This window comes from Aotus nancymaae, unplaced genomic scaffold (genome assembly GCF_030222135.1).
Source record: "Aotus nancymaae isolate 86718 unplaced genomic scaffold, 86718_ANA_hifiasm-v0.15.2.pri h1tg000049l, whole genome shotgun sequence".
NCBI classification, from domain to species: Eukaryota; Metazoa; Chordata; class Mammalia; order Primates; family Aotidae; genus Aotus; species Aotus nancymaae.
Window position 1 is genome coordinate 27,119,448 of NW_026988463.1, and position 21,648 is coordinate 27,141,095.

Sequence of the window (21,648 nt, forward strand, 5' to 3'; positions counted from 1 at the left end):
GCGCCGGGCCGGAGGCTGAGGCCGCGCGGCGAGGCAGGGACAGCGCTGGCATCTCCAGAGCGGGCCCGGGGCGGCAAGGAGAGCTCCGCGATGTCAGACGAAAATATCTTCTTGTTCGTGCCCAACCTCATTGGTGAGTGCTGCCCGCAGCCCCGGATCGGATGGGAGGGCCAAGGGCCTTGGCGGGCTCCCTGATCCCGTCCTGTCTCCCCGCGTCCCGTTCCAAGGTTATGCCCGGATTATCTTCGCCATCATTTCTTTCTACTTCATGCCCTGCTGCCCCCTCACGGCCTCTTCCTTCTACCTGCTCAGCGGCCTGCTGGACGCTTTCGATGGACACGCTGCTCGCGCTCTTAATCAAGGTGACAGACACCCCTCCCAGCCAGCCTTGGGGCCCAACAACCCCCTGCCCCCTTCCCCTGCCTCCTTGGGACCTCAGGGTCAGAGAGCTGTCATTCCCATCTCTGAAAAAAGCAGAACAGGATGGTCTGAGGTTTTTGTTTTGTCTTTTGTTTTTGAGACAGGGTCTCGCTCTGTCACTTAGGCTGGAGTGCAATGGCGCGATCATGGCTCTCTGCAGACCCCATCTCTTGGGCTCAAGTAATCCTCCCACTTAAGCTTCCTGAATAACTGAGACAACAGGCATTTGCCACCACACGTGGCTAATTTTTAAACTTGTGTAGAGACTGGGTCTTGCAGTGTCGCCCAGACTGTTCCCCAGCTCCTGGCCTCAAGCGATCCTCCTGCCTTGCTCCCAAGGTGCTGCGCCCCGCAAGAATGGACTGATTTTGTAGCAAAAGGGATTTAAGCTAGCTCTTGAGAACTCACTGCTTGTGAGAGGTGTGGATCAGCAAGACATGACATGGCCGTGGTGAGGCTGAAGGTCTCTCTGAATACAAGTCCATTTAGTCAGTCGCAGCAGCTCACGCCTGTAATCCCAGCACTTCGGGAGGCCGAGGCAGGTGGATCACGAGGTCTGGAGTTCGAGACTAGCCTGGCCAACATGGCGAAACTTTGTCTCTACTAAAACAAAAATTTGCCAGGCATGGTGGCCTGTAATTCCAGCTACTCGGGAGGCTGAGGCAGGAGAATCTCTTGAACCCAAGAGGCAGAGGTTGCAGTGAGCTGAGATTGCGCCACTGCACTCCAGCCTGGGCAACAGAGGGAGACTCCATCTCGGAGGGCGGAGGGCGGGGGAGTCCATTCAACAGGTGTTTACTGGAGGCCTACTGTGTGCCCTGCATAAGCATTTGAGTTCCAGAAGGATGTTTAGAGGGAGGATGGAGAAGGAAGGGTGATGGCTTCTAGAGGGTTGACAAATTTTTTCTTTTTGTTTTTATGTTTTTTGAGACAGGGTCTCATTCTATTGCCCAGGCTGGAGTGCTGTGGTACAATCTTGGCTCACTGCAACCTCCACCTTCTGGGTTCAAGTGATTCTCCTGACTCAGCCTCCCAAGTATCTGGGATTACAGGCACACACCACCACGCCTGGCTAATTTTTTGTATTTTTAGTAGAGACGGGGTTTCACCATGCTGGCCAGGCTTGAACTCCTGACCGTGTGATCTGCCCACCTCAGCCTCCCAAAGTGCTGGGATTAGAGGCATGGTCCACCACGCCCGGCTAATCTTTTCATCTGTTCTCCAGACCCACTTCTAAGGCTTCTCCTGAGGCATCAAGTTTCTTGGTCTAGCCCTGGAGTCTTGGTTCTGGGGTTGATGAGTTGCAGTCACAGCTTTCCTTTCTCCTACCCTGTTCCCTCCACTCTCATGCCTTCTCAGTCCATGTCATGGTGACCTTTGCCCACTGACCTCACACAGAGCCTGTTTTCCAGCCTACGTTCCTCCCCAAGCTGGTGGACACTTTGAGTCTTCACTTACACCCTGGATCAGAGTGATAAACCAAATATGGGCACTTGTCCTGTGTCCACTGTACCCTAACAGCCCCTGCCCACCTAATAGCCCCCATCTTCCAGGAACCCGGTTTGGGGCCATGCTGGACATGCTGACGGACCGCTGCTCCACCATGTGCCTCTTGGTCAACCTGACCCTGCTGTACCCTCGAGCCACGCTGTTCTTCCAGCTCAGCATGAGTTTGGATGTGGCCAGTCACTGGCTGCACCTTCACAGGTGTGCGGCGATTCTCGGGGCCTTGGCCAGTTGGAGACACTACAGTGGGGCGGGGGGAGCCTAGATGGAAGGGTGTCTGGGATGGCATTAGGCATCCTGGGAGGGCTCCTTTTTAGCTCCGCTTTATAGAAGGGCCCCAGGCAAACCTGCCTGTCTTAGAATCAGCTTCAGTCATGTTTACAGTTGCATTAAGCAATTCTTAGGACTCTTCCAGCTGGATATTCTAGGATTCCAAATAGGTGACAGCTTGCAGGAAGGGGCATGGGGGCTTTCGAATGTGGCATTTAAAGCCTGATTCTACCCTCAAATAGGTAGGTAACTGTGGCTTTGGGCAGGATACTGGTCCTTAGCTATGCCCAGTCTTCCATCCATACAATAGGGGCTAACATGATGATCAGATGCAGGCTAGTGGTCATAAAGCTCATGGGTTCTCCTGTTTTCTCCCCAAGTTCTGTGGTCCGAGGCAGTGAGAGTCACAAGATGATCGACCTGTCTGGGAATCCGGTGCTTCGAATCTACTACACCTCAAGGGTGAGCGTTTCCTGCACACCCCGCCCCTCATGCGCTTGGCTGTGGGAAGTCCTGGACTGAACCCTGGTCCTAGGCTAGGAGAAGGCACAGAGCAGGTCCTGCCCAGTTGCTTCAGGAGGAGGGGCCTGTAAGCTTAGGCTTGGAGGAGGAGGATTGGTTGTGGGGGGCCTGCGTGAATTACTCCAGGGAGCAAGTATGAGGCCTGCGGAAGAGGAGGGAGTGAGAGGAGGGAAGGAGATAAAGCCAGAGAGGTCTGCAGGGCTGGACTGTGGACTTGATTCCAGGAACACAGGCAGCCTCTGAAAGGATTTTTAAAAAGCTAAATAATGGCTGGGTGTGGTGGCTCACGCCTGTAATCCCAGTGCTTTGGGAGGCTGAGGTGGGAGGATTGCTTGAGGCCAGGAGTTTGAGACCAGCCTGGGCCAGAAAGTGAGACTGTTTCTACACAAAAAAAAATCGAATTAGCTTAGCCAGGCACAGTGGTGCACGCCTGTCGTCTCTACTTAAGGTGGAAGGATCGAGTGAAACCAAGAGGTTTTTTTTTTTTTTTTGAGAGACTTGCTGTGTCACCCAGGCTGGAGTTCAGTGGCACGTTATTGGCTCACTGCATCCACCATCTGCCGGGTTCAAGCAGTTCTCGTGCCTCAGCCTTCGAGTGGCTGGGACTATAGGCGCACACCACCACACTCAGCTAATTTTTTGTATTTTTAGTAGAGAGGGTTTTCGCCACGTGGCCAGGCTGGTCTCAAACTCCTGACCTTAGGTGATCTGCCTGCCTCAGCCTCCCAAAGTCCTGGGATTACAGGCGTGAGCCACCATGCCCAGCTGAAACCAGGAGTTTTGAGGCTGCAGTGCTATGATCATGCCACTGCATTCCAGCCTAGATGACACAGCGAGACCCTGTCTCTAAAAAAGAAGAAAAAAAAGAAGTGATATGCTGAAGCCAGTCGCGGTGGCTCACGCCTGTAATCCCAGCACTTTGGGAGGCCGAGGCGGGTGGATCACAAGGTCAAGAGATCGAGACCATCCTGGTCAACATGGTAAAACTCTGTCTCTACTAAAAATTCAAAAAATTAGTTGGGCATGGTGGCGCGTGCCTGTAATCCCAGCTACTCAGGAGGCTGAGGCAGGAGAATTGCCTGAACCCAGGAGGTGGAGGTTGCGGTGAGCTGAGATCGTGCCATTGCACTCCAGCCTGGGTAACAAGAGCGAAACTCCATTATCAAAAAAAAAAAAAAGTAAAAAAAAAGAAGTAATATGCTGAGATTGCACTCTCCTTAGTGCTGGAGGATGGGGGTGGCACACACCTGCCTCTTGGTAACTCGGCCTGTTTGCTGTGTGTGCAGCCTGTCCTGTTCACCTTGTGTGCTGGGAATGAGCTCTTCTACTGCCTCCTCTACCTGCTCCATTTCTCTGAGGGACCTTTAGGTAGGAGATGAGGGGCTGGGCAGAAGGATGGGAGGGGGCTCTGGCCTGCCCAGGGAAACGAAGGCCCCCTCCTTCGGTCCCCGAACTTCCCTGCTGCCTTTCTGCAGTTGGCTCCATGGGGCTGTTCTGGATGGGCCTCTGGGTCACTGCCCCCATCGCCTTGCTGAAGTCACTCATCAGTGTCATCCACCTGGTCACAGCTGCCCGCAACATGGCTGCCCTGGATGCAGCAGACCGTGCCAAGAAGAAGTGACGCTGGAGTCCCCAGTCCTGGCTGCCCACCTGCCCTGGGAGTCTTGCTGTGCCACATGGCTCCCCACCCCCTGCTAGGAGGTCCCAGTCTCACGCCTTCCTCATGTGTTGTCCTACCTGCTGGGATGGGGATCAGCCTCTCTTTAGTGACGTCATGTACTCTGGGATCCTGAGGACCAGGCCCACCCCTGGGATCCCCAGGGAGCCAGGCCTCAAATCAGGGAGGATACGCAGGAGGCCCCATCCGTATAGACGGTGCTCCTGGGGTGCCAGGACCAGGTACTGTCACACCCTGCCGGCTCAGCCCTGGAGTGTGAGATGCTAGGGACGCTTGAGTGAGGGAGATCGTGTGGGGGCTGGGTTTCCCAAAAGCAGGGGAATCAGACCTCTGCTCCCAGCCAGAGCAAGCCTGGGGCACCGTGCTCGGGAGGGAAGAATCCGTCCACAGCCTTCCCCTTCGTTGGCTCCTCTGTCCTGCCTACCCTGGTCCTGGAAGCCTTGATTATAAAGGCGGGAACTTCACTATTTGACTTGCTTTCCTTTCAGACATACTTGGCTCAGGGCCTGGGTTGAGGGAGCTTCGGGAAGGACGTCCGTCTGGGTGTTTTTCCTCCAATTTGCTGGCTGGCTTCTCCATCTGCTGTCTACAGTGACCTCAGAGAGAGGCCACTCACGCTCATGCGGTGTCCCCACCGCCCACTTGTTTTATGTCACTGTCTACATGTATTTATATTCTTGATATTTTCTACCCTCACTAGAATGTAAACTCCATGAAGGCACAGACTTTTCTCGTTCCCTTCTCTATCTCTAGAATGAGACCAACCTGAACCTGGCATATAGTAGCTGCTTAATAAATATTCGTCTGTCAATTATTAGTTGGTTTGTCAGAATGTGGACCTTAGACCACCTGTAGAATATTTCTATTTCTCTCTTTGTTTTCTTTCTTTTTTTTTTAGAGACAGAGTCCTACTTTGTCACCCAGGCCAGTGGTGTAGTCCTAACTCACTGCAGCTCCAAACTCCTGGCCTTCAAGTCATCCTCCTGCCTTAGCCTCCCAAAGTGCTATTATTACAGGCATGAGCCACTGAGCCTGGCTGGATATTTCTTTAAATGCAACTTTGAGCTGGGTACAGTGGCACACATCTGTAATCCCAGCACTTTGGGAGGCCAAGGTTGGGTGGATTGCTTGAGTGCAGGCGTTGAAGACCAGCCTGGATAATGTGGTGAAACCCTATCTCTACAAAAAATACAAAAATTAGCAAGGTGTGGTGGCATGCACCTGTGGTCCCAGCTACTCAGGAGGCTGAGGTGGGAGGAGAGCTTGAGCCTGGGAAGCAGGAGGCAGAGGTTACAGTGATACATAATGGTGCCACTCCAGCCTGGGGGCCAGGGCCAGACAGTGTCAACAACAAAAAAAAGCAACTTCAGCCCATCTCGGAGGCTTATGACTGGCCTGTAATCCCAGCACTTTGGGAGGCTGAGGTGGGAGGATCATTTGAGCCCGGGAGTTTGAGACCAGCCTGGGCCATATTGCCGGACCCCGTCTGTACCAAAAAAAAATATATATATATATAAATTAGTCAGGTATAGTGGTGTGTGCCTTAGTCCCAGCTACTGGGGAGGCTGAAGTGAGAATTGAATGAGCCTGGGAGGTCAAGGCTGCAGTGAGCCATGATTGTGCTACTGTACTCCAGCCTGGGCGACAGAACAAGATGTCTCAAAAAGTAAAATAAATGCAAGTTATCGGATCCTGCAGCAGACCTTCAAGAGTTGGAAGCTCTAGGATGGACGGCCGGACGAGGTGGCTTACACCTGTAATCCCAGCACTTTGGGAGGCTGAGGCAGGTGGATCATCTGAGGTCGGGAGTTCCAGACCAGCCTGAGCAACATGGAAAAACCCCGTCTCTACTAAAAATACAAAATTAGCCAGGAGTGGTGGCACATGCCTGTAATCCCAGCTACTTGGGAGGCTGAGGCAGGAGAATCACTTGATCCTGGGAGGCAGAGGTTGTGGTGAGCCGAGATGGTGCCACTGCACTCCAGCCTGGGCAAATAAAGCAAAACTCCATCTCAAAAAAAAAAAAAAAAAGAAGAAGCTCCCAGAAGCCTGCAACTTCAGTGCTGGGGGATTCTTCCAGTAATGTTGAGAAACACTATTCCCTGTCTGTGGGCTCCTGTCAAATATACTAGGCATTGTTCTGGGCATCTATCCCCTACCATCTGTGGTTTTAAACTACGGTACTGTAGGCCAGACTGTGCTGGGGGTTCTTTGCAGATGTTACTCATTCTATCTGCATAATAGCTTAGCCAAGGGGCCCGAGAGGCCCCCGTGTCCGGGGAGAGCGGAAATTTACCAGACATGTACCGAGTCTCAACTCCTGTGCTAGGCCCAGGGGAGTCACTGGGTACTGGGTGGCTGCTTCCCCTACAATATCACAGGAAAGTGCTCGTTGAGGATGGGAGTAGAAGATGCGCAAGACCTGACTCAGGGTTTGGTGAAAGGGCTGGATATCCCATGTAGAAGGCTGGTAGGGATGGGAGAGGAAAGCATTAGTGCAGAGGAGATTGCTTCTTAGCTGAGAGAATGGCATGGAAAGGCAGGAAGGGCAGAGAGGCCCCTGGGTTCTGCAGCTCTTTCTCCTACCTATCAGCTCTTCCTCCAGCACGGTGGGTCCTCTGAGCACTCTTCAGCCCCAGAACACGGAGCCCTCAGCCCTCCTGGCTCCCATGTCCCTGACTGGCTCCTGGGCTCCTTGGTTCTAACCATTTACAGTGACATCAGAAATTGGAACAGATCGAGCCTGGCGCGGTGGCTCACACCTGTAATCCCAGCACTTTGGGAGGCCAAGGGGGTGGATCATTTGAGGTCAGGAGTTGAAGACTAGCCTGGCCAACATGGCGAAATCCCATCTCTACTAAAAATTAAAAAATTAGCCGGATGTAGTGGTGCACGTCTGTAGTCCCAGCTACTCGGGAGGCTGAGGTGGGAGGATTGCTTGAATCCAGGAGGCAGAAGTTGCAGTGAGCTGAGATCGTGCCACTGCACTCCAGCCCAGCGACAGAGCGAGACTCCCAACTCAAAAAAAAAAAAAAAAAAAAAAGCAGCAGCAGCTATTGGTGAGTTTCCAGCGTGTCAGGCACCCCCCACTGCTGCCAACCTGGCCTGCTCCAGTCAAGGCAGGGGAAAAAAAAAAAACAGATCTAAATCTCGTGGGCTGGAGCACCGAGTCCTGGGGGTTGGGGACTGGGAGAGCTGGGGAGAGGCAAGGAAGAGCCAGCTGCGGCGGCCTAGGAACCCAGAGGACTTTTTAAAATTTTATTTTGGAAATAGGGTCTCTCTCTGTCACCTGGGCTGGAGAGCTGTGGCATGATCATAGCTCACTGCAGCCTCGACCTCTCAGGCTCAAGCAGTCCTCCTGCCTCAGCCTACTGAGTAGCTGGGACTACAGGCATGCACCACCATGCCTTGTTAAATTTTAAATTTTTTTGGTACAGATGGGGGGGTCTGTGTTACACAGGCTGGTCTCGAACTCCTGGCCTTGAGTGACCTTTCTGCCTTGGCTTCTCACAGTGCTAGAATTACAGGTGTGAGCCACTGCGCCCAGCCCATTTCCATATCTTAACATTCATTTATGGAAAAGGGAAGAGCAGGCATGTGATGTCATTTCCCCTTGCATTTCACTGGTGAGAGCAAATCACATCAAAGCCTGATCGCCAATCGATGTCCCTGTGGAGACATCAAGGCATAGATTGGAAATAAGCCCAGAGCTCTTGGGTGAGGTGAGGGCTGGAATAATGGATTCTGAGGTCAGTGGTATAGAGACCACCTAAGGTCATAAGACTGGACAAGAATGTCGGCATGAGAAGGGGGCCTCAGGGAACCCACAAATCAGAGTCTGAGAGAAGCAAGAAAGAAAACTAGAACAGGTGACATCAGGAAAGCCCAGCATGAGAGGAATGGCCAACTGTGCCAAGTGATGGAGTGGCTGATCAACTACTGCCTTTAGCAACGAGACGTGACTGGTGACGTCAAATAGAGCAGCTTCCATGAAATAAGGGGCGGAGACAGAAGATACCTGGGTGGGTTTTTTTTTTGAGTCCGAGTTTTGCTTTTGTTGCCCAGGCTGGAGTGCAATGGCACAACCTCAGCTCACTGCAACCTCCACTTCCCGGGTTCAAGCGATTCTCTTGCCTCAGCCTCCCAAGTAGCTGGGATTACAGGTGCCCACCACCATGCCTGGCTAATTTTTGTATTTTTAGTAGAGACGGGGGTTTTGCCATGTTGGCCAGGCTGGTCTTGAACTCCCGACCTCAGGTGATCCATCCACCTCAGCCTCCCAAAGTGCTGGGATTACAGGCGTGAGCCACTGTGCCTGGCCCTATCTGGAGTGGTTTGAAAAGATAATGAGAGATGAGGAATGGAAAGTGAGACCACAGAGAACTCTGGAAAAATTTGGCTGTGACAGAAAAAGGAGAGGTGGGAGTTGGAGGGGCTCATAGGGTTACAGGAGTTGTTTTATATGGACAGAGTAGGTATGTCGATGTCCTGATGACAGTGCTGCTCAGAGAAGAAGAAACTGATGGCTTATCAGCCGGGCACAGTGGCTCACATCCGTAATCCCAGCCCTTTGGGAGGCAGAGGCAGGCGGATCACTTGAGGTCAGGAGTTCATGACCAGTCTGGGCAACATGGCAAAACCCCATTACTAAAAATACAAAATTAGCAAGGCATAGTGGTGCATGACTGCAGTCCCAGCTACTTGGGAGGCTGAAGCAGGAGAATCACTTGAACCCAGGAGGCGGAGGTTGCAGTGAGGTGAGATCATGTCACTGCACTCCAACCTGGGTGACAGAGTGAGACTATCTCTAAAAAAGGGAAAAAGAATGACAGCACAGGAGAAGAAGGCGATCAGTGGAGGAACACAGCCCTCCCTCCTAGAGCCCGTGGGGAGGAGCCCCGGGTGGGAACAGGAGGGAGGGCAGACTCCAGATGCCAGCAGTTTGTTAGGTTTGTTGCTGGGAAGGGCCTTCCTACCCAATTTGCTTCTATTTTCTCAAAGAGGTGAGAGAAAGTGGGCAGGGGCGTAGGAGGCTGAGAAGAGAGGTGGTGTGAAGGGTTGTCTCAAAGCAGATCGCACACAAGATAGAGCAGCAGTCAGAGGAGCTGTACCTCCCCCAAAGTTTGTTGCCATGAGTTTAAAATAAGATCAGTCAGCTCCGAGGGGTGTTCCTCCTCCAGCAACGTGCAGCTGGTCAGGGGCAGTGCAGAGAGGGAGGGAGGTGGTTTAAGAAAGGATGGGGCTTTTAAGGAGGGATGGGGCTTTTTCCAATAAATATCACAGGGAAGGGAAGATCAAGGAGTTAGGGAGGCTTTTAGGGGGTTGTTTTTAATAGAAACAGGGTCTCCCTCTGTCACCCAGGCTGGAGTGCAGTGGTGTGATCATAGCTCACTGCAGCCTCCAACTTCTGGGCTCAGGCAATCCTCTTACCTTAGCCTCCAGAGTAGCTGGGAACTCGGGTGCATGCCACCACACCTGGCGAATTTTTTAAGAGATGGGGGTCTTGCTATGTTGGCCAGGCTGGTCTCAAACTCCTAGTCTTTTTTTTTTTTTTTTTTGAGACAGAGTTTCGCTCTTGTTACCCAGGCTGGAGTGCAATGGCGCGATCTCGGCTCACCGCAACCTCCGCCTCCTGGGTTCAGGCAATTCTCCTGCCTCAGCCTCCTGAGTAGCTGGGATTACAGGCACGCGCCACCATGCCCCGCTAATTTTTTTGTATTAGTAGAGACGGGGTTTCATCGTGTTGACCAGGATGGTCTCGATCTCTTGACCTCGTGATCCACCCGCCTTGGCCTCCCAAAGTGCTGGGATTACAGGCGTGAGCCACTGCGCCCGGCCCCAGACTCCTAGTCTTAAGTGATCCTTGTGCCTTGGCCTCCCAAGGTGCTAGGGTTACAGGCCTAAGTTCCTGCACTCAGCCCGTAGGATGTTTATACTTCCTTGGCGGAGATGGGGCAGGCCTGGCACTTAGAACTCTACCTGGCCTACAAAGGGCTGGTGCACCCAGGCTAACTGCACCTGGATCCTTCTCTCAAATGAGGGCCCCTTACTGGTTGTGGGGGAGAGGGTAGGATGAGGGCATCCCTCCCTCAGTGTTCCCGAAAAACCCAGACCAGAAGCCCAAGGAGATGCCCAATTCCTACTGCCCTGGGCAAGGTCCTCCTCCCCAACCTGACAGCCCCCTCCTGGGAAGGTACAAGCATATGGCACAGGGTGCAAGCCTGGCATGCCCACTGGTGCTGCTGGTGCTACCAGCAGGGAGCCTCCCCTATGGGAAGCTGAGCTGTATCTGCCGCAGCTGAAGGGTTAGATGCTGAGAGTCCCAGGCAGCTGGGCTCCTGGAGGCCTGGTGGTGAGACGTTGCTAGTGTGGGCCCCATGCCCCTGCCTGTGGCATCATCGCCCCTACCGGGGCTCTAGGAAACCGACAGCTACTCAGTGCACAAGGCTTTGGGGCCACGTTCCTACTGGGTGACTTCCAGTTCATCCTTCCCCTGCCTTGGGGTCCTCTCCCCTTTATAGAGAACAGCCTCCTGTAACTATCTAAATATGTCAGCCAGGCACGGTGACTCAAGCCTGTAATCCCAGCACTTTGGGAAGCTAAGGCAGGTGGATCAACTGAGGTTGAGAGTTCGAGACCAGCTTGGCCAACATGGTGAAACCCCATCTCTACTAAAAAAGAAAACACAAAAATTAGCCAGGCATGGTGGCACGCGCCTGTAATCCCAGCTACTCAGGAGGCTGAGGCAGGAGAATCACTTGAACCTGGGAGGCGGAGGTTTCAGTGAGCAGAGATCACACCATTACGCTCCAGCTTGGGTGACAGAACAAGACTCAGTCTCTAAAAAAGAAAAAAAAAGATGTCAGGGCACCTCCCCTCTCCACCATTAAGCTCCCTTGTGACCCCCAATTAACGTCAGACAAGAGAAAAGCGTTTAAATTTTAAATGCCCAAAAATGTCCATTTTATTGGTCAGGGGTGCAGTACAGGCACCACGTGGTTATCCGCAGGAGCTTTAGGGGTCTGAGCAGACTGAAGGGATATCCCCTCCCCGGGGCTGGGCCCACTGACCACCTTTCTGCCCAGGGGCTGACCCTCAGGCCCCATCCCCAGCAGCCCAAAGGCCGTGTTGAAGAGGTTGATGGGAGTGGAACCGTCGGTGATGAGGGTTGATTTCAGGCCCAGGGACTGGAGCAGTTTGACCTGGAGGGTGAGAACAGGAGGAAGTTGAGAAGATGGGCATCAAACCCTGGCTACTTCTCCTCGGCTGCCTCTCTAGGGAGCCAAGCTGCAGAGTGACTCTCCTTAAGTCAGCTGGTTTGAAGGGTCACCTCTCCTGCATCTGATCACCCTGTTCAACTGCCTTGGAAACTCTTGTCACAGACTGGTGCCCCATCCATTTCCTGTCTCCTCGGGAGCCTCGGCTCACTGCTAGGTCTAGTATAGTGCCTGACATTGATGCAGCGTGACACTGCATGAGCGACCCGAGATGCAGGGATAGGTTTCTCACCCCTCCTTCCCCCACCCACCATCTTTCCAGATGTTGTGTTTTCCCCCTTGATTCTGCCTTCCCGGTTCCAAGGCTGGTCCTGAAAGCAACACGCCTTCCCCTCCCTGCCTTCCCCAACTCTCACCTGCATCTCAGGCCCAGCCACAGCAAGGTCCCTGATGGTGCTGGGGCCCAGGGCCTCTGTCATCTGCTTGAACTTCTTCACCTCCACCTCAGCCAGCTGCTGAGCCTTGCTCACCTCCAGCTCCAGCTGGGCCCGGGCATAAACCAGTTCCAGCTCTCGGACCTTCCGCACCCGCTGGAGCTCAGCCTCCTGAAAGGGGAAAAAATCCACCATTCTTTATTTTTTGACCCAGGCTGGAATGTAGATCAGGACTCACTGCAGCCTTGAACTCCTGGGCTCAAAGAAGTCTCCTGCCTCAGCCTCCTGGGTAGCTGGGACTATAGGCACATGCCGCTACAGCCAGCCAATTTTTTTTTTGTTGTTGTTGTAGAGAGGAGGTCTTGCTGTGTTGCCCAGGCTGGTCTTGAACTGCTCTCAAACTGACCTCAGATGATTCTCCCACCTCAGCCTTCCAAAGTGCTGGGGTTACAGGCATGAGCCACCACACTAGGCCTCTTTTAAAATTTATTTTTATTTACTTATTTTTGAGATGGAGTTTTGTTCTTGTTGCCCAGGCTGGAGTGTAGTGGCGCGACCTTGGCTCACTGCAACCTCTGCCTCCTGGGTTCAAGTGATTCTCCTGCCTCAGCCTCCTGAGTAGCTGGGATTACAGGTGCGTGCCACCATGCCCAGCTAATTTTTTGTATTTTTAGTAGAGACAGGCTTTCACTATGTTGGCCAGGTTGGTCTTGAACTCCTGACCTCAGGCGATCCATCTGCCTCGGCCTCCCGAAGTGCTGGGATTACAGATGTGAGCCACTGTGCCCAGCCTTATTTTTACTTTTTATGGACAAAGTCTTGCTCTGTCACCCAGGCCGGAGTGCAGTGGCAGGATCTCAGCTCACTGCAGCTTCAACCTCCTGGGCTCAAGTGATCCTCCCACCTCAGCCTCCCAAAGTGCTGGGATTGCAGGCGTGAGCCACTGTGGTTGGCCAAAGCAGAATCTGAACCCAGATCATCCAACCATCTCCAAAGTCCTCCATCCACTGAATGAATTACTTATCCAGCATGTCAGTCACATGAGACATTCAAATTTTCAGCATCCTTTAGATCACGTGGTCCCTCAGAACTGTCCAGCAAGTCACCCTTACCAGCCAGCCCGAAGGAACTGAGGTAGAGGGATGGAGCTAGGAACATGTAGTCAGTGAGGTGTGAGTCCCAGCTCTTCCACTGTTTAACTAGTGACCTGTGGGGCTCCTGAGCCCAAGCCTCAGCCCCTCATCTACCTACCTTACTGGGATTTTTGTTTAATTGAGATGGAGTCTCACTTTTTTTGCCTAGGCTGGAATGCAGTGGAGTGATCTTGGCTCACTGCAACCTCCACCTCCTGGGTTCAAGCGATTCTCCTGCCTCAGCCTCCCGAGTAGCTGGGATTACAGGCATGCACCATCACGTCCAGCTAATTTTGTATTTTTAGTAGAGACAGGGTTTCTCCATGTTGGTCAGGCTGATTTCAAACTCCCAACCTCAGGTGATCCGCCCACCTTGGCCTCCCAAAGTGTTGGGATTACAGGGGTGAGCCACTGCACCCAGCCAGTTTTTGTATTTTTAGTAGAGACGGGGTTTCACCATGTTGGCCAAGCTGGTCTCGAACTCCTGACCTCAAGTGATCTGCCTGCCTCGGCCTCCCAAAAGTGCTGGGATTACAGGCGTGAGCCACCATGCCCAGCCTCTTAATGGGATTTCAAGCATTAAGTAAGGTCATTCGTGTGAAGCACACGTGATGCCTGTGCCAAGGTGGCCGGTGCATGAGCGCTCAGCTGCAAAATGGGTGTTCTAATCCTTACCTTCCAGGAATGGAGTCAATGAATCCTACAAGGCAAAGGACTTTGTCAACTACAAAGTACTTGGATAGGGCTTTATGTTGGGGGACCTGGTATCCTACACGGTCTCAGGGACTGGAAGGAATGGGGTTTTCCAGGCCTCAAGGCCACCCCCTTCCTGAGGCATAACCCCCACTCACCGTCTCGATGGCCAAGGCCTCTGCTTTCAGCTTAGCCTGCAGCACGGACCCTTCTCCCTCAATCCGGGCTGCCTCTGCCCGGGACTCGGCCTCCGCCTTGGCGTTCCCGGTGCTCTCCACGGCCATGCTGGGGAGGAAGCAGAGTCAGGTAAGACCTGGGAGACAGCCCAGTCCTCCCACAGCCTTGACTTATGCTGTAGCCACGCACAGGTGCGCACCATCTTATCCACGCCCCACCCTGGCGTGCTGCCCACCAGCTGCTGTCCCAAGATCCTCAGCCCCTGCCAGTCTCCTCCTCTTGTTCTCAACCCACCTCAGAGCCTCCAGCTCCAAGAGTTCCTTGCGCGCTTTCTCAGCTTCTGACTGGTCCAGGATCTTCTGCCGCTCAAGCCGGCCGCGGGCTTCCTGCTCCAGTCTCTGAGCCTCGTGCCTGGAGGAGACAGAGCGCAGGTGAGAGGCTGGCATGGGCCGGAGCGGAAACAGGAGCACCAAGGGCAGCGACCACCAACCAAACTGGTGCCTGGGACGGACTCCGGCCCCTAGAAGGCACTCGACAAGCAACTCAACCCAGAATGATGCAGGTGCCGCAAGCCGGTGTCATTCTAGGCCTGGCAAATGCAGGCGTCATCGCGGCCCCTGCTTTCACGCCACTTGCCTTCCAGTGGGAAAAAAACAAGCACACAAGGAGGATTTCAAACAGTGACAAGTACTTTGAAGGTAGTAAAGTGGGAGAGACCAGGCAAAGAGGGTGCTATTCAGCTGTGAGAGAAAGAAAAGGACTTCCTAAGGCGGGGAGCTTTGGGCTGAAGCCAGAAGGAGGAGCTTGCCTAGAAGGGAGCTGGGGGCCGGTGGTAGGGGGTGGGAGGGGAGCTTTCTGGGCAGCGGGAACAGCCAGTGCAAAAGGCCTTCAGGTGGGTCCAAGCTGTGGACTGAAGGAGCAGAAGGGGGCCAGTGGGGCTGGAACACGTTCCGGGGACGAGGAACATGGAACGGGGAGGGTGGAAGGCAAATCGGGGGAGGCTGGCTGGACCTACGGGAAGGAGTTTGGGTTTTATCACATGCAAGATGGGAGGCTGCAGGAGCCGCATCTGATACATGCCTTTTTTTCTCCCCCACTTTCTCTTTTGAGACAGGAGGGTCTGTCTCCCAGGCCTGTTGCCCAGCCTGGAGTGCAGTGGCACAATCATGGCTCACTGCAGCCTCAAACTCCTGGCTTCAAGTGATCTTCCCGCCTCGGCCTCCCACAGTGCTGGGATTACATGCATGAGCCAGCGCGCCCAGCCTGTTTCACATTTTAAGTGGGTCACCTGGATCTGTCAGCTAGGGAATAGATCCTTGCGGGTGGGGACAGCAGCAGGCAGTCCATAGGGGACACCAGATTATCCAGGTCCCGGCAGTGGCCTGCCATGGGCATGATGGGCAGCCAGGCTCCCGGCCTCACTCACTTGGCTGCTGCTTCCTGGGAGTTGGTGGTGATCTCAATGGCCAGCTGGACGCTGCGTTGCAGGGCGTCCCGGGTCCTCTGGTCCACGGGCTCTACTGACTGCACATCCACGCTGCTGACCACCAGCCCATTTTGGGGGAAGACAGCCCGATCCCGGGGCCTGGGCAGGGCTATGCCATCAGGGCCCTTGGCTTCCGAGGTCTCAAAGCCAAAGACAGCAGTGCGAATGATGCGGGCTGAGTTCTTATGGAAGTCATCGAAAGTGACAGAGGCCACAGCCCCCCGCACCCGGGATGCGATGGCCTTGCAGGCGTCACCTACAAAGTCTGGCACTGAAAAGAGCTTGGCTGTCTCTTGGGGGTCCTTCCGGTCATTCACCTCGAAGTGCCTGTGAACAAACAGTCTCAGAATGGGAAAACCGCTTTCACCCAGGAATCTCTTTTTTTTTTTTGGAAAGAAATAAGGTCTTGCCATGTTGACCAGGCTGGTCTTGAACTCTTGGGCTTAGGCGACCCTCCTGTCTCAGCCTCCCAAAGTGCTGGAATTACAGGTGTGATCACGCCCGGCCAGCAACTCTCAGAGAACTTCAACACTCACCCTCTATGGCCGGACAGGGTCTCTCACAATGGAGAATGCTAATGTATGCCTGGCAAGGGCCTAAGAAAACACGTGCTCTCCTTTAATCCACTCAGCCACCCTCTGAGATGGTAATGATCATCACCTCCATTTTGCAGATGAGGAAGTAGAGGTCCAGAGAGGTCAAGTGACTGACCCAAGGCCATATAACATGTGGCAAGCCAGAAAGCTGAACCAGGCAGCTGCCCCAGGGGCCTGTGCGCTCAACTATGATGCTATAGTGCCTGGGAATATGTCAGCAGCTGTCTGCTGCCATCCGGGCACTGGCTGCTTCCCGCTAAGAGGTGAGGGACATGCTTGGGAGTGTTAAAGATACTTTTTGGAGACAGAATCTCTCTCTGTCTCCCAGGCTGGAGTGCAGTGGCATAATCTCGATTCACTGCAACCTCCACCTCCCAGGTTCAAGCGATTCTCCTGCCTCAGCCCCCTGAGTAGCTAGGATTACAGGTGCCTACTACCACATCCACCTAATTTTTGTATTTTTAGTAGAGACAGGGTTTCACCACATTGGCCAGGCTGGTCTTGACCTCAAGTGATCTGCCTGCCTCGGTCTCCCAAAGTGCTGGGATTACAGGCATGAGCCACCATGCCTAGCTTTTCTTTCCTTTGTTTTTTCCTTCTTCAAGACAGGGTCTCCCTCTGTTGTCCAGGCCGGAGTGCAGCAGCACAATCATAGCTCACTGCACCCTCAAATTCTCCCACCTCAGCCTCCCAAGTAGTTGGGTCTACAGACAGCTACCATGCCGAGCTACTTTTTAAAATTTTTTTGTAGAGACAGGGTCTCGCTATGTTGCCCAGCCTGGTCTCAAACTTCTAGCCTCAAGCAATCCTCCTGCCTCAACCTCCCAAAGTGCTGGGTTCACAGGGCACCATCCCTGGTCATGAACACTGTTTCTGTACATGATTTATCTCACCTAATCCTAATAGCTGCCATTGAGCTCTGACCACATTTGGGGCACTGTTCTAATGCTTGTTGCATCCTTTCAACAGCTTTGTGAAGGAAGCAATGCTGTCTTCTTCATGTTACTGATGCGGAAACTGAAGAAAGCACCCTGTCCCTTGCCCAGGTCCACAGGCTGCAAACAGCAGGGCTGGGGCACAGGCCAGGGTGGTCAGTTTCAGAACATGTGTTCTCACTGCCCGCTGGCACCGCCCACTTCCGCTGGGTGTGTCCCTTGCATCTTTTAACAGCCTGGCATTAAGCATTTGGCTGCAGGCACGAAGGGAGCTTAACTGTGTAGTGTCTTGCTACTGGGTCCCCAAGTGCTGATCCCAGGAGGTGAGCTCATGCTTCACTGTATTTGCGTGACTTCCTGGGTTCCCTCTTGACCTCGGGACTGAAGGAGGTGTCCTGCTCTCATGAGGAGCCCAGAACTTGAGCAGGCACCTCTTTTTCTTGGGGTTCCTGGGCTGCATCCAGCAGGAGCCCTCACCCACTGCTCCCCACCCGGTTTGGTTTGAGACAGGATCTTGCTCTGTCACCTAGGCTGGAGTACAGTAGGGGCATCATGGCTCACTGTAGCCTGGACCTCCCGGGCTCAAGCGATCCTCCCACCTCAGCCTCCCAAAGTGCTGGGATTTCAGTAGTGCACCCCGCGCCTGATCCCTGTTTTTACCAGTTGTAGGCCAGCTGCAGTTGCAGCCTGGCATGGTCCGCCGTTTCAATGGTGATGACGTCTGTGAAGAAGTCAGGCCCCAGCAGCAGGCAGAGTGCACGGCGGGCGTGGGGACGCTTGGGCCGCCCGGCCGAGAGGGACAGCACCGTGAACTGCTCCTCAGGACCCAGCGACACCAGCTCAGGCCCAAAGACCACACTGCAGAGAGAGCTGGGGGTCAGAGCCAGACCCATGGAGAGCCGCCCCCACACCCTGCCCGGCCCCACCAGCGCTCACCGGGCTCGCTTCGCTCGGTAGTCATACACCTGCACGGCAGCGTTGTGGGGCACGCGGTAGCTGACCACGCGGGTCTTGTTCCGGGGCGCGGAGGGCTGGAGGCTCTTAGCTGTGCCCTTGTCACCCCTGTCCGCCAGAGGGTCCTGCCCCTTGTTGAGCAGCTCCTCTACCCCAGGAGGCAGCTCCTTCTCCCACAGGACTTCGTCCTCCGTCAGCATGTAGGTGCTTCCGATCACGGCGCGCACCTTGGGGTGAGGACAGGGAGGGATGCTGCCGGTGATGGTGGAAGGGAGGAAGACCCGCCCAGCGGTCCTGGTCCCGAAGCACAGCCCGTCCATCCGGGGAAGGTGCGGGGCAAGGTTAAACATGGCCTCCGTGGGGAGGGCAGGGTCCACCCCGCGTTTGCCTTCGGCTGGCCCTGTCGTTGTGGGCTAACTACCTCACCCCTAGGGCTTCAATTTCCTCCTCTGTCAAGTAGACTTGAGAGTGGCTACCTCCAGGGGTGGAAGGGTGAATGACATCTCCCACATCTATCTCAAACAGCCCTTGCACAGAGAAGGTGCTCTATGTTATTTCTAGAATTTTCTGGCTGGGCGTGGTGGCTCATGCCTATAATCCTAGTACTTTGGGAGGCCGAGGTGGGTGGACTGCCTGAGCTCAGGAGTTTGAGACCAGCCTAGGCAACATAGTGAAACCCTGTCTATTCTAAAGATAAATTAGCTGAGCGTGGTGGCAGATGCCTATAGTCCCAGCTACTCAAGAGGCTGAGGTAGGAGAGTCATTTGAACCCAGGAGGCAGAGGTTGCAGTGAGCCAAGATAGTGCCACTGCACTCCAGCCTGGGCAACAGAGTGAGACTCTGTCTCAAAAAAAAAAAAAGAATCTTCCTTCAAGGGGCAGTTTGGAGGGCACCCCAGGGACTGTGAAGTAGGCCGTGTATACGGACACTCCCTTGGGTTCCGAGCTGGACTTCCAGCTTGGATTCTTAGAGAAGGTTGGAGATGTGGCCCAAGGTGAAATCAAGGTCAAGGTTTTAGGTGAAGTAGCAAAAATGAAAGATTCTACTGGCATATGGGCATGGGGGAGGAGGTCTTTCTTTCCCCAGCCACTCCATTAGATCTTCATGCTGGGGACCAGGTCTGCTGTGAGACAGGGTCCCTGTCCTAAAACCCTGCTTGCCTTCTTAGGGGAGATTCTAACTTTTTTTTGTTTTTAAGATGGAGTCTCGCTCTGTTGTCCCGGCCGGAGTGCAGTGGCGTGATCTCGGCTCACTGCTACCTCTGCCTCCTGGATTCAAGCAATTCTCCTGCCTCAGCCTCCCGGGCAGCTGAGACGACCTGAACCACCACCATGCCTGGCTCATTTTTGTATTTTTAGTAGAAATGGGGTTTCACCATGTTGGCCAGGCTGGTCTTGAACTCCTGACCTCAGGTGATCCACCCACCTTGGCCTCTCAAAGTGCTGGGATTATGGGAGCAAGCCACTGCACCCGGTCGGTTCTAACATTTCAAACGAGATATTTAAGGCAGAAGGATGGCAAATACTCCACGGAGTGCCCTCCCCTGACCAGACAGCCTACCCGATGCAGCTCTCCATCTGCTGAAGTCCCCACCCACCTCTCCCAGGTGCCCAGAGGAAGCCGCCACCAAGGCCGAGGCCGAGTCCACAGCCATGTGGCAGCACCGCCGCCCGCCCCCAGCCATTACCTTTCCGGTCTTGACATCCTGCACGTAGATGCCCTCATTCTCATCTAGAGGGATGGCCTGGCGCTCCTCTACCACCTCCACCTTGGCAGACGGCACATACTCCAGGGGTCCGCGGATGAGCCAGTGGTCCCCAGCCTGGCGTGAGACCTTCTCCACATCCTCCCCCTCTTCCAGGGGCTGCAGGGCCCTCAGCAGCAGCCCCTCCTGCTCCGACAGCACATACACATCCTGGATGCCTTGTTCTAGCCGCTCTCCTGGCTGGAGGAAAAAAGACTTCTCTCCCTAATGGAGAGACGAGAGGTTAGCGCCAGTGCCTTTAGGCTTGCGGATGCCTCAGATGGCACCTCCCCAGCCCCGTGCTGGGGTGGAACATCAGGCTTCTGTGGAGGACAGGAGCCCTAGAAGCACGCCCCCACCCCCACATCATAATACGGTGAGGCTCTACACAATACCTGCCAAATCTCATCTGGTCAAATGTGTCCTTGAAAGATTCCATAAACTGTCAGGTCCTAGATCCACACAAGCTAAACCATTAAAAATCAACCTCTTTTTTCTCCTTTCTCCCAGGCTTTGTTTTCTAGAGAGGGTGTAACCTAAGGCTTGACGAGTTCTGGTTTTCAGGCCAAATCTGGATTCTGCTTTTTTTTTTTTTTTGGTGGTGGTAGGGTCTTGCTCTGTTGTCCAGGCTGGAATGCAGTGGCACCATCTCAGCTCACTGCAGCCTCAGTCTTCCAGGCTCAAGCAATCCTCCCACCTTAGCCTCCCAAGGAGCTGAGACTACAGATGCGTGTCACCACACCCGGCTAATTTTCGTGTATTTGGTAGAGGCAGGGTTTCGTCATGTTGCCTAGGCTGGTCTCAAAATCCTGGGCTCAAGCGATCCACCCACCTCGGCCTCCCAAAGTGCTAAGATTATAGACATGAGCCACCATGCCCAGCACCGCCTGTTTTTTAAAAATTTTATTGAGCTATAATCCACATATGAAATTTTCCCATCTAGAGTATACAATTCAGTTGTTTTAATATGCTCAAAGTTGTCCACCCATCACTACTATGTAAGTCTAGAATATTTTCATCATCACCCTGAAAAGAAATCCTGTACCTAGTAGAAGTTACTGCTACTCCCCACCCACCCTACCCACCACTCGTCTATTTTCTTTATTTACCTATTCTGGACATTTCATATAAATGGAATCATGCAATATGTTGTCTTTGATGTCTGGGTTTTTTTTTTTTTTTTTTTTTTTTTTTGAGACAGAGTCTTGCTTAGCCACCTAGGCTGGAGTGCAGTGACGCGATCTTGGTTCACTGCAACCGCTGTCTCCCAGTTCAAGCGATTCTCCTATCTCAGCCTCCTGAGTAGCTAGGATTACAGGCACCCACCATCATGCCTGGCTAATTTTTGTATTTTAGTAGAGATGGGGTTTTACCATGTTGGCGAGGCTGGTCTGAACTCCTGACCTCAGGTGATCTGCCTGCCTCCGCCTCCCAAGGTGTTAGAATTACAGGCGTGAGCCACCACGCCCAGCCAGCTTCTTTCACTTATCATAATGTTTATCAATTTTAATCCATGTTGTAGCACATATAAGTATGTCGTTTCATTGTCTTCTTTTTCCTAGAGACAGGATCTCACTCTGTTGCCTCAGGCTGGAGTACGGTGGCACAGTCTCCACTTCCTGGAATCAAGTAATTTTCCCACTTCACCCTCCCAAGCAGCTGAGACTACCGGTGTGCCACCATGCCTGGCCAGTTTTTAAACATTTGTGTAAAAGTGGGGTCTCGCCCAGCCTGGTCAACATGGCGAAACTCCATCTCTACTAAAAACACAGAAATTAGGCGGGCGTGGTGGCAGGCACCTGTAATCCCAGCTACTTGCGGGGCCGAGGCAGGAGAATTGCTTGAATCCGGGAGGCGGAGGTTGCAGTGAGCCCTGATCATGC

At 53.6% G+C, this 21,648-nt stretch overlaps 2 protein-coding genes across 5 annotated transcripts in view; one reads left to right on the forward strand and one right to left on the reverse strand.

Moving 5' to 3' along the window:
- CDIPT (CDP-diacylglycerol--inositol 3-phosphatidyltransferase) lies at positions 1-5,207 on the forward strand. 2 transcript variants are annotated; one of them, XM_012464527.2, is made up of 6 exons: positions 1-133; positions 228-362; positions 1,974-2,127; positions 2,577-2,658; positions 4,005-4,086; positions 4,194-5,207. In XM_012464527.2, exons 1-6 carry the CDS (start codon positions 91-93, stop codon positions 4,337-4,339), a joined length of 642 nt encoding a protein of 213 aa, XP_012319950.1. In that variant the 5' UTR covers positions 1-90; the 3' UTR covers positions 4,340-5,207. The 2 variants fall into 2 exon arrangements, with proteins under 2 accessions (XP_012319950.1, XP_012319951.1); XM_012464528.2 differs by having other exon boundaries at positions 48-133; positions 313-362.
- A 6,117-nt stretch (positions 5,208-11,324) lies between these two features.
- The window catches only part of MVP (major vault protein), a 28,271-nt gene continuing 17,947 nt past the window's right edge, over positions 11,325-21,648 (reverse strand). For all 3 annotated transcript variants that reach the window (XM_012464514.3, XM_064362650.1, XM_012464515.3), the window contains exons 8-15: positions 19,709-19,990; positions 18,004-18,248; positions 17,728-17,925; positions 15,477-15,863; positions 14,345-14,461; positions 14,032-14,158; positions 12,030-12,218; positions 11,325-11,598 (exon numbers count right to left, since the gene is read on the reverse strand). In XM_012464514.3, coding sequence (XP_012319937.3) covers positions 11,368-11,598; positions 12,030-12,218; positions 14,032-14,158; positions 14,345-14,461; positions 15,477-15,863; positions 17,728-17,925; positions 18,004-18,248; positions 19,709-19,990 — 1,776 coding nt within the window. In that variant the 3' untranslated portion in view covers positions 11,325-11,367. The remainder of the gene's footprint in view (positions 11,599-12,029; positions 12,219-14,031; positions 14,159-14,344; positions 14,462-15,476; positions 15,864-17,727; positions 17,926-18,003; positions 18,249-19,708; positions 19,991-21,648) is intronic.